The 19,941-nt window shown below is 43.2% G+C and overlaps 1 protein-coding gene across 1 annotated transcript in view; it reads right to left on the bottom strand.

Annotated features, from left to right (window-relative positions):
• LOC141121986 (uncharacterized) overlaps positions 1-19,941 on the bottom strand; it is a 159,885-nt gene that overhangs the window by 53,507 nt on the left and 86,437 nt on the right. Inside the window, exons 6-9 of the mRNA XM_073611771.1 lie at positions 11,841-12,068; positions 11,555-11,761; positions 11,292-11,433; positions 2,512-3,233 (exon numbers count right to left, since the gene is read on the bottom strand). Coding sequence (XP_073467872.1) covers positions 2,512-3,233; positions 11,292-11,433; positions 11,555-11,761; positions 11,841-12,068 — 1,299 coding nt within the window. The remainder of the gene's footprint in view (positions 1-2,511; positions 3,234-11,291; positions 11,434-11,554; positions 11,762-11,840; positions 12,069-19,941) is intronic.

Raw genomic sequence — 19,941 nt, 5'->3', positions numbered from 1 at the left:
CATTGTCAGTGTTTCTCAACCTTTTTCAGTCAAGGCGCCCTCCAAAATTATGGACAGTCTTGAGGAGCTCCATTCTAAAATGTAAAAACTATTCTAAGAGTTCCACATAATGCAACAACATCCATACTCGTAGGACACCCAACGTTATAAGTGATTTATTCTTCCAAAGCAAATATACTTTTGCAAACTGGTCCTGACTAGTATTCCAATGTTTCTCTTTTCCCTCAGTTTTTCTCCATCACTCAGCTAATGAGACCCCAAAGCTGATGGACAGAGGCGGGGGAGGGTCACACAAGGATGATAGTCAGAAAACTGACATCCTCCTTAGCAACTCATGATGTCATTGGTCGTTAGGAGGTTGGCAGCTAGAAGGTTGTAATGGTGTACAATGAAAACCTGAGGCTTTGTGTAACTAAAAGGCTTCATCCACCCTCTGGATTGTATACAATTTTGGGGCAATTGTTCGGCATTTTGCCAAGGCACCCCTGAAGAAACCTCAAGGTACCCTGATTGAAAAACGCTGCTCTATGTGATGGAAAAGAAAAAAAAAACTACTTTTTTTTAATTGTACAAAATTTTATTTAAACCCAGCCACATAACCCCTCAAAAAAAATCTGAAACCCCGCCCCCACATATACAAACATAAACTCACTCATTGGGGCGCCTACGCCTTAAAATGTTAATTGTGATACACGTTACATATCGCCGCATACAGCGGAATGAGAGCAATAATTCTATCACCAGACCTCCTCTGTAACACTAAACTGATGACCTATAGGGGGCTTTTAAAGCTTCACCTATAGAAAATAAAGGGTACTGAAGTCTGTCACCATTTCACAGGTGCACAAAAATTGAAGGTTTGTGTTGGGTATCTATTTACTCGGTGCAACCTCGACTTTTATATTTTACCCAAAAAAATGGGTAATTTATTGTGTTTTTTGCCCCCTAAAATGAACTTTAGTGTGTTTTTTACAGAAATGTTCATTTCATAGACTTTTGTGATAATATTGTGTGACATAAAAAATTGGAACTACCACTATTTTATTCTGTAGGGTGTCTGCTTTCAGAAAATATATCATGTTTTGGAGATTTTATATAATCTTCAGGCCTAAAGTGATTTTTTTAAACTCCTTCCTGCCCTCCCTATAGCAGAATGACGGCCAGGCGGGGGTTCCATTTTACTAAGTAGACGTCATATGACATCCAGAAGAATAAGACACTCAGGCATGCGGCGATCGGTGGTACGGTGAGTCGCTCTGACACACCGCATCTCCAATCTGGATAAAGAGCCTATGACCATGTGATCAGCTGTGTCCAATCAAAGCTAATCACATCGTAACCAGGAAGTGCCGGTTATCGGCTTTCCTTTATTCATGCTGACAAGGCGCGAGTAGAGAAGAGACGACGAGCGGATCTCCTGATATGGGGGATCTGCACTGATATTCAGTATTGATTATCAGTACAGGCCCATCAGCAATGATCACCAGTGATGACCACCAGTGCGTGCCAATGATGCCAATCAGTGCCCACCAGGTATGCCTGTCAGAACCTCCTCATCAGTGCTGCATATTAGTGCCTCCTCATCAGTGAAGGAGAAAACTTACTTATTTACACAATTTTATAACAGAAACTTATTTTTTTTTCTCAAAATTTTCTGTCTTTTTTTATTTGTAGCACACAAAAAAAACCTCAGTGGTGATCAAATACCACCAAAAGAAAGCTCTATTTATGGGGAAAAAAGATGAAAATGTCCTATGGGTACAGTGCTACATGATCGCGCAATTGTCATTCAAAGTGTGCGAGCACTGACAGATGAAAATTGGCCCGGGGCAGGAAGGGGGTGAAAGTGTCCAGTATTGAGGGGGTTAAACATGTGGGCAAAAAAACCCTGCAAAACCGGCTCTGGCAGTGAAAGGGTTAAAGGAAACGTTCACCTTTGGGAAGATGTTACATGTTCATGTTCCTGCAGCGGCTCAGCGATCCGAGTCCTCTGTGTGACAGCAGTGCGGGGAGAAGTTCCCTGTACCGGCTGTCACTTTATGAAAAGAGCGCGGCCGTGCAATTCATTCACAGAGTTCTGTCCTTTGCCGATGTCAGCTTGTAGTTTTCAATGAACTCCCACACCGCTGCTGAGCTCTCTGGTAGATGAGGATCAAGGAGATTGTCATAAGGGACGAGGAGATTGTCATAAGAGAGGAGGAGATTGTCATAAAGGGACGTGGAGATTGTCATAAGGAACGAGGAGATTGTCATAAGAGACAAGGAGATTGTCATAAGGGACGAGGAGATTGTCATAAGGGACAAGGCGATTGGGACCCCGATTTAGTCCCTTGGACAAGTCATTTTTTCAAAAAATGTCCACACCCCTGGAACTGTTTCTTACATGATGAAGATCAACCATGGAGTATATCTGAGGTGTATATCAGGGTGTGCTTCTTCCCCACATGAGAGCTGTGATGTCCAGCAACATTCATATAGAAGACATTTCCTGTACTCAAGGCACTAATACACCTCAAGTGTTGTGTGCAATCTCTGATGTTTGTAAAGACTGGAGATCTGTGAAAAACATTTCCCGCACTCAGGACAGGAATACGGCTTCTCCCCCGTGTGAGATCTCTGATGTTTTAAAAGACTAGACCTATCTGAAAAATATTTCCCACACTCAGGACAGGAATACGGCTTCTCCCCCGTGTGAAATCTCTGATGTCTGTAAAGATCGGACTTCACTGAAAAACATTTTTCGCACTCAAGGCAGGAATACGGCTTCTCCCCTGTGTGAGATCTCTGATGTGTGTGAAGATTGTACTTCACTGAAAAACATTTCCCACACTCAAGACAGGAATACGGCTTCTCCCCCGTGTGAGATCTCTGATGTGTGTGAAGATTGTACTTCACTGAAAAACATTTACCGCACTCAGGGCAGAAATACGGCTTCTCCCCAGTGTGAGATCTCTGATGTCTGTAAAGATGGGACTTCCGTAAAAAACACTTCCCGCACTCAGTACAGGAAAGCCTCTTATCTGCTGGAAGGATGGCACTGTCCCTCACAGTCTGAGTTTCCTCAGGATAAGAGGAATACGATGGTCCATCTACACTGTGTGGTGCCGGATGGACATTTGAGGTAGTCGGGTTTTCTCCTGGACTATACTGTGTGATGTCCTCATCTTCTACTTTACAGTCTGGAGACAAAGTGAGACAATCCTCTGAGGTTTTCCTCATCTCCCGTCCATCTACTAAAATAGAAATAAAAAGATTATTACTAGACATGAGCAGATTGGTTCTCCTAAACCAGGACTCCGCCCACATCAGGCAGCTTTGTCTCTGAGGATCCTACAATTCCCCCCTCAAGGTAACTAGTAAATGGGTCCTCTGTAGGGCGGCAACTAATGATTATTTTTATAATTGATTAGTTGGCCAATTATTATTTTGATTAGTCGACTAATTGGATAAAAACCTCAAAAAAAGGTTGGTGTATAATTTAGTTATTATTCTTGAATATCTATATACAGCGGTAAATATAAATATCTAGATATATAGTTGGATATTTAATCCACTCTGAGAATAACAGACAGATAGATGTATTATTAGAGGGAGAATCTGCTACATATCAGAATCAGAGATCAACATTATTAAAATGTAAAAAAGATGTAAAACGCTGTTTTGCAGATGATCAGACAGGAGTGTAATATAATATGATGGATGACAGACTCCCTTGTCATAGACAGGTAGGTGGGTACAAGCTCCCTGCACCTCATGTCACTTATGCTGGCCGTACACAAACTCATTTTTCTTTCAAAAAAACATTCATCCAATTTTCTAACCATTAGTGGGTCAAATCGGTGTTGATTTTCCACCACAGTGACGGGAATATTCAAAGGAGCAGAACAGAAAACTTTTCTCCATCGAACAAATTTTCAAATAGTGTATGTGGTTTTTACTCAGAAGTTACATTCATAATAAAATTGAATGTTAAAAGCAAGTGGAATTTTTGAACTACACTTGTCAGTTCATCAAATGTACAAATCATTTTAAAACAAATATTTGTGTGAATATTCTTGTCCAAAAATGGATCCGTGTATGACCAGCATAGGACATTTAGTAGCAGCAGCATGATTTTATTTAATCATCTGTTATGATGGGGATAAAAAAAATATTCCTTTATAGTACGAAACAGCAGATAATCACTACTATAAGGGATTCATTTATACTGTAAAATAGTGAAAGTAATATATCTTATATCATATATATAATAATAAATATACCCAGAAGTAGGATATATGGGGATTTTACCTGGGAGTCACACATGAAGATATATGGAGATTAGAGGGAGAAAAAACTTTTATATTAAAGTAATACTAAAAGCTGAGAATTTTTTTCATGGATATAATAATTCTATATATAAAGCACAATACTAGTAAACTTTTACTTTATGTAATAGTAATGCCTTCTATCACCTCCAATCTATCAGCCTCCACCTTCTCTGGGGTCAGATGCTGATCTTCCCTGCACAGAGCCCTTAAATCATTGTAAATGTTGGATTTCATTTTTTTTAACAAACTTGTCATACTTACCTGCTCTGTGTAATGGTTTTGCACAGAACAGCCCTGATTCTCCTCTTCTGGAACCCCCTCCCCAACTGGCTCCTCCTGCCTTCAGATTGCCCCTATAGGTAGCTACAAAGTATAGTATAGAGTTCCCCTATAGGAAGCCACAAAGTATAGTATAGAGTTCCCCTATAGGAAGCCACAAAGTATAGTATAGAGTTCCCCTATAGGAAGCCACAAAGTATAGTATAGAGTTCCCCTATAGGAAGGTACAAAGTATAGTATAGAGTTCCCCTATAGGAAGCCACAAAGTATAGTATAGAGTTCCCCTATAGGAAGGTACAAAATACAGTATAGAGTTCTCCTATAAGAAGCTAAAAAAAACTTCTGCCTTTAGAATAACTTGCTTCCTTCTCTTCCCAGGACTACATGTCCCATGAGGCATTGCTCCTCACACATTCAAGTTCTCAGGAATTTACTGACATGTATGGATGGTGCGCTAAGCTGTATTTTCTGATATGTAAATAAATAATGCATTCTGTATGCATTCTTTATGCATAGATTGCATTCATATTTTTGCCACCCAAATGCATTATTTTACATTTTTCCACATTGAACCTCATTTGCCATGTAGTTGCCCACCCCATTAATTTGTTCAGATCTTTTTGCAAGCTTTCCACATCCTGTAGAGAAGTTATTGCCCTGCTTAGCATCGTCTGCAAATACAGAGATTGAACTGTTTATCTCATCCTCCAGGTCGTTTATGAACAAATTAAATAGGATTGGTCTCAGCACAGAACCCTGGGGGACCCCACTACCCACCCCTGACCATTCCGAGTACTCCCCATTTATCACCACCCTCTGAACTCGCCCTTGTAGCCAGTTTTCAATCCATGTACTCACCCCATGGTCCATGCCAACGCACCTTATTTTGTACAGTAAACGTTTATGGGGAACTGTGTCAAATGCTTTTGCAAAATCCAGATACACCACGTCTACGGGCCTTCCTTTATCTAGATGGCAACTCACCTCCTCATAGAAGGTTAATAGATTGGTTTAGCAAGAACGATTCTTCATGAATCCATGCTGATTACTGCTAATGATATCGTTCTCTTTACTAAAACCTTGTATAGGGTCCCTTATCAACCCCTACAAGAGTTTACATAATATTGATGTTAGGCTAATTGGTCTGTAATTCCCAGGGATGTATTTTGGGCCCTTTTTAAATATTGGTGCTACATTGGGTTTTCTCCAATCAGTTGGTACCATTCCAGTCAGTAGACTGTCTGTAAAAATTAGGAACAACGGTCTGGCAATCACCTGACTGAGTTCCCTAAGTACCCTCGGATGCAAGCCATCTGGTCCCGGTGATTTATTAATGTTAAGTTTCTCAAGTCTAATTTTAATTCCGTCCTCTGTTAACCATGGAGGTGCTTCCTGTGTTGTGTCATGAGGATAAACACTGCAGTTTTGGTTACTGAAGCCCCCCGATTCACTCGTGAAGACTGAGGAGAAATCAATTCAATACCTTCGCCATCTCCCCATCCTTTGTAACCAGATGTCCTTCCTCATTCTTTACGGGGCCAATATGGTCTGTTCTCCCTTTTTTACTGTTTACATACTTAAAAAAATTTCTTGGGATTTTTTTTGCTCTCCTCCGCTATGTGTCTTTCGTGTTCTATCTTAGCTGTCCTAATTGCACCCTTACATTTCTTATTGCATTCTTTATAAAGTTTGAATGCTGAGGATGATCCCTCAACCTTGTATTTTTTGAAGGCCTTCTCCTTTGCTTTTATATGCATTTTTACATTGGAGTTAAGCCATCCAGGACTTTTGTTTGCTCTTTTAAATGTATTACCCAATGGGATGCATTGGCTAATGCCCTTATTTAATATGCTCTTAAAGCAAACCCATCTCTCCTCCATGTTCTTTGTTCCTAATATTTTATCCCAATTTATGCCTTTTAGCAAGGTTTGTCAGTGATGAGGGGATTATAGGACGAGTGTCCCCACCCCTCTATCACTCATTGACATCTTCCCAACACAAGAAGTCCTGCATTTCCTTATTTAGTCCATGATTTAGTCATGAATAACAGCGGGGCTGAGCTCCACCAGAGGTCAGAGAGTGAGGATGGGGGGGGGGCCCAAGATAAAGACTGGACCAATTCCTGAAGACCACCATCATTGGGTTATTGACTCCTCCCTCATTATCACTTTCTGTTTAAGGTTCCAAAGTTTGAGGATGTTATCTCATTATTATCAACATGTAAACGTCTGCTCCAATCAAATCATCAGATATAAAATGTCCAGCTGGTAAAAAATGGGTGTAAAAGAGGTAAGGACTATATAATGGTAATAAGGAGAGCCGGCAAAACTGTAATCCTTAAAGTGTCGTTTATTGGTACATCAGAGTGACAATAAAGCTGATGTGTTTCAGCAATCACCTTAGTCGTAGCTATGACTAAGGCTATTGCCGAAACGCGTCGGCTTTGTTTTATTGTCACTGTGATGTACCAATAAACGACACATCAAGGATTACAGTTTTGCTGGCTCTCCTTATTACTGTTGCATTGGAGTGTGTTGGGACACATCGAGCCTCGGCACCTGTGAGTGGACCTGGTGTATGGATTGAGTTGTCCCTGCAGAGAGCGCTGTTACCTTTCTTCTTTTCCATGAAGGACTATGTAATGTACAACTTATTATATAGGGTACAACAGTTAAAATTTTATAGTATCAGAATGATGTATAACATAGAGTATATAGTGCAGGGGTCAGGAGTATAAAATGTACACCATAGAGTATATAGTGTAAGGCAGCCCTCAAATTTTCCATTCGCCTAATTTGGGAGTGGAAAATGGTGGCTGGTGATCGTGGGCTGCCTCGGAGGAGGGGGGCGAGCACCACTGGCAGGGGTTGAATGGGAGCCATTGTCTTTGCCAGGGGAAGAGAGGAGAGTAAGTGTAGAGCTGGCCGATCATCAGAGAGCGAGGATTGCCCACTGTAACAGGTTTCATTTGAATATTTGGGTTCACGGCACCGCTCACCGTCACATACAGCCCCGCCTCCTCACCCAGCACCGCTCATGTCACACAGTCCCGCCTCCTCACACGGCGCATTTGACAGACAGAACATAGGTCCAATGCCGGGAGGCGCCGGGCAAGGAGGCGGGACTGTATGACGGTGAGCAGCACCGGGAACCCAGCAATTTAAATGAAAGCTGTTACAGTGGGCAATGCCCGCTCTCTGATGATCGGCAGCTCAACTCTTCCTCTGTACAGGTAAAACTGTATTGATGGGCACTGGTCTCGCTGTATTAAGGGGCAAAGGTGAGACTGTATTGAGGGGCACAGGTGAGGCTGTCCTGAGGGGCACAGGTGAGACTGTACTGAGGAGCACAGGTGAGGCTGTCCTGAGGGGCACTGATAAAGTTGTTGTTAATATTTATTTTTGTAACTTAATTCTGCATAAAACATTTAAGTGTCATTTCATGAGATATTTTATAAGGGTGTGTTTAGGAGCGGGGACTGGTTGGGTTGGGTGGAGCAACTGGTGGCGAGTAACCCTTAACCACTTCAATACTTAGGACGTCATATGACATCCTTGACATTGAGTGGGGATATCTGAATGATGCCTGACGTCCTTGACATTGAGTAGGGATATCTGAATGATGCCTGCAGCTACAAGCATCATTCAGATATCATTCTTTCCAGCCGGCGATATCATTCTTTCCAGTTGGCGATTCTGTGGACGATAAGAATGATCATAGAGGCAGTTCCACCGCTTGATCATTCTTATAGGCGACGGGAGGGGACGTCCCCCCTCCCGCTGCCAAATGGTGCTTCTCCGGGCACTCCCGTACCATCATGGGCCCAGGGAAAGAATCGGCCGGTGTAGGATGACGACGATAGAGATTTCCGGTGACCAAATGGTCACCAGTCATCTCTATGACCGTCGGAGGCCCGGGCGTGAAGTCACGCCCGGGTTCCCCGGAAGTAAACAAAGCCACGATCGCGGCTGTCAGCATGAGATCGGTGAATATTTTTTCTCGATCTCATGCTTTCCAGCCTGGAGGAGAGATGTGGGGTCTTATTGACCCCACATCTCTCCATAAAGAGGACCTGTCACAATAGATTCCTATTAGAAGGGATGTTTACATTCCTTCTAATAGGAATAAAAGTGATAAAAAAAATGTAAAAAAAGTGCAAAAAAAAAAAAAAAAAAAAGTAAGTAAAATAAAAAAAATTAAAATTAAAAAACGCCCCCTGTCCCCGGTAGCTCGTGTTCAGAAGTGAACGTACATGTAGCTCCCGCCCACATATGTAAACGCCGTTCAAACCACACACGTGAGGTATCGCCGCGTGTGTTAGAGCGTGTGCAACAATTCTAGCCCTAGACCTCCTCTGTAACTCTAAACTGGTAACCTGTAAACATTTTCAAAGCGTCGCCTATGGAGATTTTTAAGTACCGAAGTTTGGCACCATTCCATGAGTGTGCGCAATTTTAAAACGTGACATGTTAGGTATCTATTTACTCAGTGTAACATCATCTTTCACATTATACAAAAAATAATTGGGCTAACTTTAATGTTTTGTTATTTTTTAATCCATGAAACCGTTTTTTTTTTTTTTTAAAAAGGCATTTGAAAAATTACTGCGCAAATACCATGCAAGATAAAAATTTGCAATGACCGCCATTTTATTCCCTAGGGTGTCTGCTAAAAAAACATATATAATGTTTGGGAGTTCTGAGTAATTTTCTAGCAAAATAATGATGATTTTTACATGTAGGAGAGAAGTGCCAGAATAGGCCCGGTATTAAGGTGGTTAAGGCCTGGCTAGTAGCTCAGGACTTGAAATTGAGCCCTGGTGTAAGGGTCAGGACTCATAATATTGGTATTCAGTAATCAGTGGAAGATTAAATGTTTACATGAGACAAGTTGCAGAGATCGCACACCGCTGCCTCCCATCTCCTGAGACTGCACTCAGTGACTTGGGTCTGAGACTATACAGACATATCCCTCCACCCGGCACAGCCAGCAGATAACAGAACAAGTAATCCTGGGGGGATTGTTCTGTCAGAGATCTTGCCATATCCTGGTATGGGGCAGAAGACCCAAAACACATACCCCAGGTGCCTAGATCTAGTAACATCTATGGTGAAAATGAACATTTTTCTGACAGCTGAACCCCAGAATCTCCATAAATCCAGTCTAGATACATAAATTGTGTCTGCAGCACAGAGAAGGAAGATTATCCGAGAGGAATACAGGATGGGGAACACAGCTCAGGAAAGTGACCAGGGGATTATAGGCTGATATCACCCAGCCCCCAACCTACTCTAGACCAATCAGTGAGCAGTATGGGTGTGACCAGTTAGCCTAACATCAATAGTATGTAAACCTTTGGAGGGGATGATAAGGGACTATATACAAGATTTTAGTAATAAGAACGGTATCATTAGCAGTGATCAGCATGGATTCATGAAGAATCGTTCTTGCCAAACCAATCTATTAACCTTCTATGGGGAGGTGAGTTGCCATCTAGATAAAGGAAGGCCCGTAGACGTGGTGTATCTGGATTTTGCAAAAGCATTTGACACAGTTCCCCATAAACGTTTACTGTACAAAATAAGGTCCGTTGGCATGGACCATAGAGTGAGTACATGGATTGAAAACTGGCTACAAGGGCGTGTTCAGAGGGTGGTGATAAATGGGGAGTACTCAGAATGGTCAGGGGTGGGTAGTGGGGTTCCCCAGGGTTCTGTGCTGGGACCAATCCTATTTAATTTGTTCATAAACGATCTGGAGGATGGGATAAACAGTTCAATCTCTGTATTTGCAGACGATACTAAGCTAAGCAGGGCAATAACTTCTCCGCAGGATGTGGAAACCTTGCAAAAAGATCTGAACAAATTAATGGGGTGGGCGACTACATGGCAGATGAGGTTCAATGTAGAAAAATGTAAAATAATGCATTTGGGTGGCAAAAATATGAATGCAATCTATACACTGGGGGGAGAACCTCTGGGGGAATCTAGGATGGAAAAGTAGATGATAGGCTCAGCAATGGCATGCAATGCCAAGCTGCTGCTAACAAAGTAAACAGAATATTGGCATTAAAAAGGGGATCAACTCCAGAGATAAAACGATAATTCTCCCGCTCTACAAGACTCTGGTCCGGCCGCACCTAGAGTATGCTGTCCAGTTCTGGGCACCAGTCCTCAGGAAGGATGTACTGGAAATAGAGCGAGTACAAAGAAGGGCAACAAAGCTAATAAAGGGTCTGGAGGATCTTAGTTATGAGGAAAGGTTGCGAGTACTGAACTTATTCTCTCTGGAGAAGAGACGCTTGAGAGGGGATATGATTTCAATATACAAATACCGTACTGGTGATCCCACAATAGAAATAAAACTTTTTTGCAGAAGAGAGTTTAACAAGACTCGCGGCCACTCATTAAAATTAGAAGAAAAGAGGTTTAACCTTAAACTACGTAGAGGGTTCTTTACTGTAAGAGCGGCAAGGATGTGGAATTCCCTTCCCTTGGTCTCAGCGGGGAGCATTGATAGCTTCAAGAAACTATTAGATAAGCACCTGAATGACCACAACATACAGGGATATGTAATGTAATACTGACACATAATCACACACATAGGTTGGTCTTGATGGACTTGTGTCTTTTTTCAACCTCACCTACTATGTAACTATGTAACTATATGGGTGGAGGAATGTATTTAGTGTTAATGACCCACCTGTGCTGATCTCTGTAGGAGTGTCCTCCTCTATAAATGTCCCCGTTATTCCATCCTCCTCCATAGACTGCTGATCATCCCTCACATACCTCTCTTCTTCTTCTGATTTAACCTCAAATTCTATATCGATTGGATCTCCACTCTAAATCAAGAAAATGAGAGAGAATATCATCTGTAAGATATAAGCTTTAATATTGTGACATCACATATCAAATCCACACATTGTCTCTATAAGTGTGTTTTATATCCTCCGTCCCACCAACCTTGTAACAGTGAGGGATGGTGTGATCTTCCTGTGTAGAATCCCGGGAATACAGAGGACGGGGACATCTCTCTGGTGGGTTCCTGGTATTTGGTGGCTCCATATTATCCTTGTGTCCTTCTGAAAACTCCTCCATCACTCCATACTCCTCATCCTCCTCTTTATACTCTTCTTTAACATCAATATTATCATCCCTGAGGTTTCCACTCTGAATATATAATAAAACAATAATTGTAACAAACATGCTGTGTATAAATCAGAACTACCAATAATTGCCAATCATCTACCTGATGATGGTGAGGGATGGTGTGATCTTCCTGTGTGGAATCCCGGGAATACAGAGGACGGGGACATCTCTCTGGTGGGTTTCTGTAGCTGGATGACTCCACCATGGTGTCCTGGTACAGATCTTTGTGTTCTTTTAGAAACTCTGACTCTTCCATCACCCCATCCTCATCATCCTCCTTTTTTATCTCTTCTTTAACCTCAACTTTAGAATCTCTCAGGTTTCCACTCTGAATATATAATACAAATCACTGGTAACAATGCAGATAATGTACAGATCCTAATGATACTATCAGTGATTGTTCCTCATCTACCTGATGATGGTGAGGGATGGTGTGACCTTCTTGTGTGGAATCCCGGGAATACAGAGGACGGGGACATCTCTCTGGTGGGTTCCCATTACTGGATCCATCTGTAGGAAACACACACACTGACTGAATACATTGTTTCTATGTGTTTATCAGATGATGGGGGATCTAGGTGGACCTTCCGTACTGCTCTCTCCTTTACAATAAAGTCTCCTCTTACCCGGTGATGTGAGGGGCGGCTGATTGTCCATCATGATGTCCTTGTAGAGATCCTTGTGTCCTTCTAAATACTCCCACTCCTCCATGGAGAAATAGACAGTGACATCCTGACACCTTATAGGAACCTGACACACACAATGATACAGTCACCATCCAGACACATCCCTTGTCTGTTACTGGATAATGTCCAGGAATTCCCAGCACCGCTCACCTCTCCTCCATGATCTCTCTGGTGACTTCTAGAATCTTCTTTGTAATTCTCTATCCTATCAGGGAGGGAGGTGGAGGCAATGTGATGGTCATATAATCTCCAGACTTCACAAGAGGAAAATTCTAGATCTAAAAACAAAAAGTAAAATCAAATGATATTCCCAGAATCCTCCTCACCTCTCCATTTTATTAAAGCCCACCTAAGGCTGATGTAGAATTTACCCACACAGGACCCCAACACTCCGTAGGTTAAAAGCTTGTTGCAGTCTGTAGGGGTGTTGAAAATGATCGCTGCATCACGATTCTGCCCTTCCCGATTTGGCATCGATGCGGTATCCAGCGTAATCGACTATGCATGACGTCATTCCGGCTCCTCCCCCCGCACAGCAGTGTCTGCTACAAGCCACTGATCGGCTGGCTGAGCCTGGCGCCGTTCCCCATCAATAGGTGGTGTAGCCTCAGCATGCTGCCCCCACCCAGGCTCTCCCCCTCCTCAGGATTTATACCTGTGGACAGTGACCCCTCTCATCTCCCCGATGTGTGGGTGCAGAGCTCCATGGAGCTGTGAGACAGATCACTGTAGCTGTTATCACATCCGTGGGAGTGGCGGAACAATCAGGGTTGCCAAAGTCCCTGGAGATCCTGCACTGTGGGGGACAATGCAGTGTTTCCAGCCTCCTATTATACCTGTGACAGTTTGAGAAAACAGACTGATTTCTCCCGTCCGTACGACAGAAGAATCAGTGTGTACATTTAGGGGCCGGTGGCTGCAGCTGAGCAGATTGTCTCTGATACTCGTCTCACACAGCCCAGCGAAGTTTACTCCCAGCAATGGACAGAAGATTAGTGATGCATACAGCTGCCCCTCCTCCTCCTCTCGCCCCCATTCTCCCCGTGTCTGCCCGGTCCGACCACTCTCCTATTCCGATGTACATCTGTGAAGGAAAGAGAGAAGGGTGTGCACGGGAGATGTGAAGAATAGTCAGCAGCTACACATTCCAAGCTGTGTGAACTTCCAGCCTCGTCCCTCCAATGAGTGAGCTCTGCATTGTTCATTACACATTCATCACTGAACTGTCCCTTTCTCTCCCTATCTGTCTCCCTCCCCCGCTCTGTTCTTCCAAGATCCAGTTAGCAGCACTAAGAAACTGCAGCCCATATATTGTTCGCTTTTTTTTTTTTCGTTTGGTCATTACACTTCCCCATCTACACATTCCAGGTGGATGGGGGAATCCTCCGACAGTGGGCGAACAACCAGGGTTGCTGTCCTGGCACCGCTATTGACAGCGCTGGTCTCTGTCTCCATGGCAGCACACTAGAACCTAGTGCTGGCTACTTGGCGCATCATGTCTGCAGTCTCTGACCATCTCCTGTATCATGTCTGCAGTCTCTGACCATCTCCTGTATCATGTCTGCAGTCTGACCATCTCCTGTATCATGTCTGCAGTCTCTGACCATCTCTTGTATCATGTCCTCAGTCTCTGACCATCTCCTGTATCATGTCTGCAGTCTCTGACCATCTCTTGTATCATGTCTGCAGTCTCTGACCATCTCCTGTATCATGTCTGCAGTCTCTGACCATCTCCTGTATCATTTCCTCAGTCTCTGACCATCTCCTGTATCATGTCTGCAGTCTCTGGCCATCTCCTGTATCATGTCTGCAGTCTCTGACCATCTCCTGTACTATGTCTGCAGTCTCTGACCATCTCCTGTACCATGTCTGCAGTCTCTGACTATCTCCTGTACCATGTCTGCAGTCTCTGATCATCTCCTGTATCATGTCTGCAGTCTCTGACCATCTCCTGTATCATGTCTGCAGTCTCTGATCATCTCCTGTATCATGTCTGCAGTCTCTAACCATCTCCTGTACTATGTCTGCAGTCTCTGACCATCTCCTGTACTATGTCTGCAGTCTCTGACCATCTCCTGTACCATGTCTGCAGTCTCTGACCATCTCCTGTACCATGTCTGCAGTCTCTGACCATCTCCTGTATCATGTCTGCAGTCTCTGACCATCTCCTGTACCATGTCTGCAGTCTCTGACCATCTCCTGTATCATGTCCGCAGTCTCTGACCATCTCTTGTACCATGTCCGCAGTCTCTGACCATCTCTTGTACCATGTCTGTTGTCTTTTTTTAAGAATTGATGAAAAAAAATGGAGTACTCCTGAGTGCTTGAATTTTTTTTTTATGAAAACCGCGCGCAGTAATCTTGATGCAGCGTGATACATCGTGGATTTAAATCGAATCGTTGACATGATAATCATAATTGAATCGTTAGGCCAGTGAAGATGCGCACCTCTAGTATTCTGACATCAATGCTGGACCAACAGTTCCACTTTGCAAGTGAGGATGCCAAGAGTCCTCCCACATCCTAAGAGCATAAAAAAAAAAAGCCAGATGGAGCGACACTGGGAGGAGGAGCTGTAAGGTCAGTGTGATGTCATAGTACATATAGACTCTGGATGGAGGGACATTGGGAGGAGGAGCTAAGAGATCAGTCTGATGTCATAGGACATATAGACTCTGAATGGATTAAAATTTGGATGAGGGTATTTGAGGCTCCCATGCAAACAAATCATTGTTCCTGGGTGTGTCCTACCTCTCCTAAACTGAAGAGTGAACTTTGACCTTTACCATACAGAAATCTGTCAGGAATCTGTGAAAGTAAGCTCTCATGTGATCAGGTGATGTGCGGAGGAACGGAGTGTAAATAGCAGACAATTTTCTCCAGAGCTCCTAATGGTGGGGATGGATTTTGCTGAGTGCTGGTGCCAAGTTTCCACCCCCCAGGATCACTACAGGTGTGGAGAAAAGCTGTGTAAGAGGATATGGAGGAGAGATGAGGAGGAGATCCAGGAATCAGGATAAAGGTCAGGACAAGCAACAGACGAGCGCATCCAAGAGATGAAGCCGGGGTCACTACACAGAAAATCAATCCAAGGAAACAACAGGCAGGACGAGGAATAGCAAGAAGGAGCTCAGAGACAAATGAGAATATTGCTCAGCCAATGGGAGATTATCTCAGCATGACTTACATAATGAAGGAGATGAGGGGGAGGGGAGGAAGTCACTTATGGTGACCATAGAGACATGGAAATTCAGCTGGTTCAGCAGGGATCGGTCACATTCCCATCCATGTGTGGTCACTGCCGGATAAAAGTCACTCCATCAGCGGCTGCAGCCAATAGCTTCATCACTGATCTGTGTATTCTGAGAGCGGAGGAGCGCCCCCCATTGTCAGAATACAATAGTGCAGCGGGGAGGATTCCCCCATCCCCCTCCAATGTGTGGATGGGGGAATCACTTCAGTTTTTTCCTCTCATCCCGCTGGATGAACGATAAAACTGAACCATGTATGGCCAGCTTTGGAAGGAAGATATATTCATCATCAACTGATCCCCCTGAAGGGGTTAATCTAGGTTTCCACACTATATATGTGTGTATCATCATCTGCTGGAGATAAAAGACATCACAGTGACTATGGAGGAAGAGGACGGACATGACGGGGGGTTACTGGGTGTAAATAGAAAATAAGATCTTATTACCTCCTCTAATGCCACTTCCAGTAATGTCTGCTTTGTACTTCGTACCTCATGGATCGTCTTGTCTGCATCTGACATCACTTCCTGTGTGTGCCAACATCACTTCCTGTCTTCAATAGAGACTTCCTGTGTGTATCTGACATCACTTCCTGTCTTCCATAGAGATTTCCTGGGTAGAGGTGAGATCACCACCTTGTGGAGATCAGAGGAACTGCAGCCCAGAGAAACGTCTGGTAGTGTGAACACGGCCTTGTGCTGTGTGTGTATCAGGGACGTGCGGTGAGGTGAGTGGCTGGTGAGGGACTGGATAGTATCAGAGCCGGATACACACAGGTTACATACGCCGCAAGCGTTAGAACGTGAGCAATAATTCTAGCACTAGACCTCCTCTATAACTCTAAACATGTACCCTGTAAACATTTTTAAAGCGTAGCCTATGGAGATTTTTAAGTACTGAAGTTTGGCGCCATTCCACAAGTGTGCGCAATTTTAAAGCGTGACAAGTTAGGTATCTATTTACCCGGTGTAACATCATCTTTCATAGTATACAAAAAAATTGGGCAAACTTTAATGTTCTTTTGTTTTTGTCTTTTTATTCATGAAACAGTTTCTGTCCAAAAAAAAAATTTGTTTGAAAAATTGCTGCGCAAATACCGTGTGATATAAAAAGTTGCAATGACCGCCATTTTATTCCCTAGGGTGTCTGATAAAACAATATATATATATAATATTTGGGGGTTCTGAGTCATTTTCTAGCAAAAAAATGATGATTTTTACATGTAGGAGAGAAGTGTCAGAATTGGCCTGGGTGGGAAGGGGTTAATTACCATAAGTAATAGACAAATAATTATTATATATTATTTTTAAGGTAATTTACTATATTTTTAAAATCTGTACTCAAGCAGGTGGATTAACAGACAAATTACTAAAGTTTGAAGTTGTAACCTGTAATTTCACAGTAAATAGATAAATAATAAATGATTATCTTATAACATAATAATATATGATTTAGCTCGTACCTTTTCATCAGAGGATGATTCTCATTCTCCCTCTTAACTGTGAGAAAATCATAGGATTGTGGGTAAATCTTATATGCATAAACATGTTTTTCCTTCTAGATAAGAGGGCGGGGCTGGAAGGGAGTGTTTGTCTTTTAGACACGCCCCCTTCTATGACACTGCAGCATTTTTATTGGACAGCTTGGACCAATGCTACTTTACCATTGGTCCAAGACTCCAAGCTGTCCATTGAGCTCAGTGCCTCTGATAAGAAGTGAGGAGAGGCTCTGTGATCTCATCCTCTCAGAGTGTGCCGGCTTGTATTTAACCCCTTGCCTACCGGGCACTTACACCCCTTTCCTGCCCAGGCGCCATTTTTCATCTTTCAGCGCTGTGGAACTTTGAATGACAATTGCGCGGTCATGCTACACTGTAACCATGTGACTTTTTTTTATCATTTTCTTCACACAAATAGAGCTTTCTTTTGGTGGTATTTAATCACTGCTGGGTTTTTTATTTTTTACCAAAAAAGAGACCAACAATTTTGAGAAAACAATGTTTTTTACTTTTTTTTTCTGTCAGTAAATTTTGTAACTAAGTAAGTTTTCACTTTCACTGATGTGCGCTGATGAGGCAGCACTGATAGGCTGAACTGGTGGGCACTGATGAGGCAGTGTTTCGTTACATATGGCGACCCATCACATTTGGCTACCCGCTAGAGTACGTTTTAAAAGTGTTAAAAGTGACAAAAACACTTTTTTATTTTTTTTAAACACTTTTAAAAAAGTGTTAAAAGTGACAAAGGTTTTGTAAGTGTTGGATTGAATATGGCGGTGTCGTGCATGCGCACTCCAGTGGGTAGCCAAATGTGATGGGTTGCCATATGTGATGAAACAGCGGCACTTACGGGCACTGATTAAGTGGCACTGATGAGGAGGCACTAATATTCTGCACTGATAGGTGGCACTGATGAGTACTGATAGACGGCACTGATGGGCACTGTTAGGCGGCACTCATGGGCACTAATAGGCAGCACTGGTGGGCACTGATAGGCGGCACTGATGAGGAGGCACTAATATTCGGCACGGATAGGTGGCACTGATACGTGGCACTGATTAGCACTGATAGATGGCACTGATGGGCACTGTTAGGCAGCACTCATGGGCACTAATAGGCAGCACTGGTGGACACTGATAGGCGGCACTGATGGGCAACACTGATGGGCATTACTGATGGGCATTGATTGACAGCAGTGATGGGCATTGATGGGCAGCACTGATAGGCGGCACTGATTGCCAGCACTGACTAGCTTCGCTAATGGGCACTGATTGGTGGCACTTGTGGGCAGTGGTGGGCACTGATTGCTGCCACTGGTGGGCACTGATAGCTGGCATTGGTGGGCACTGATTTGTGACACTATTTTGCAAAATTTTAATCAGGGCACTGATGATCAGTGCCCTGATTACATTCCTAGATGTCCCCCTGTGAAGAGATGCCGCTGATCGGCTCTCCTCTCCTCACACTCTGTCAGTGTGAGGCGAGGAGCGCCGATTACTGGCACTTCCTTGTTTACATGTGACCGGCTGTGAAGTAAAGAATAATGTGGGTAAAAAATAATGAAAATATTTGCCAGTACACCATGGAATGGCGTAGATAGCGTCCAAACGTGTAATGTATTGCATGATCACAACACAAGGAGAGTGCAACGTTTCAGAGTCATGCAGGACCCCTTCGTCAGGCATGTGATAAATGTGAAAAAACAGTGGAAAATATATAAAGAAACATCAAACAATCAGAAAAAGAGAAAAGAAAAAAAACAAAAGACTCCTCCCACCCCCAGACTGGTATGACGTCATAAATCCCACCAAAAAGACACTAACAAATGCTTAAAAAAAGTTTTCATGAATGAAAGAAAAGCAAATGACAAAGGAGGGTACAGAGAAAAGTATTTTATCTGTATTTATTTACGCCGTTCCATGGTGTGCTGGCAAATATTTTCATTGTGACTTGAACCAGTATCCAGCTGGTTGTTGCTGCAGCACCCATATTCGTGAGCTCATCCAGGAATGTGTGCGATGGGAATATGAAGTATCACATGGATAAAGAGCCGCGGACGCAAGATCAGGGATTAGGGTTGCGCCGTGCCCTAGCAAAGCGACGCGGCCGCATCATATGACGTTGTCCCAGAACGAGAGCCGCACCACCTTGCCGTCATTTGACGGTGGGCGGGCGGAAAGCAGTTAAACTGGCCGCTCTGAATGTAGCTTCTGACAGGCTGAACAAGGAGCCCCGTATTTCCGGAACCATAGATGATAGGAGCCCCAAATTTTCCCCGTCGCCGAGCTACGACCCTCGAAGCTCGATTTTTTTTTTGTTTGTTTTTTTGTTTTTTTACCTTCATGGCGGGTGAGGCTCTTCCTCCCCTGACTGCACCTACCTGTAAAGATCCCCAGCCGAGAGTAAAGGGTGGAAATGGCTCCTGATCCCCAGATTTGGGCAATTATGTCACCAATATAAATAGAATAAAACCGGCGCTATGTGTAACAACTCAAATACCTACAAAAATAACTTATACCGGACTGCTGCTGTAACAAAGGTAAGTATTCCCTTTATCAACTAGAAGACCATTATGTGTCACAGCGCTGTCCTATTGTGTGTGCACATAAATCATCACAAATACACTAAAATATGTGGAGACATTCATATATAAAGTGCTAGGGGCTCAAATAATATTCTCTGCAGATCTACTGCTTCCACTTTACACCTACTTCATTCATCTTATGGTGTTTATCAATAAATGAAGTAAACTGATCCATGTGCAAA

This window comes from Aquarana catesbeiana, unplaced genomic scaffold (genome assembly GCF_042186555.1).
Source record: "Aquarana catesbeiana isolate 2022-GZ unplaced genomic scaffold, ASM4218655v1 unanchor236, whole genome shotgun sequence".
Classification (NCBI taxonomy): Eukaryota; Metazoa; Chordata; class Amphibia; order Anura; family Ranidae; genus Aquarana; species Aquarana catesbeiana.
Note: the sequence above shows the minus strand (reverse complement) of the source record. Positions and strands in the feature narration are given on the sequence as shown.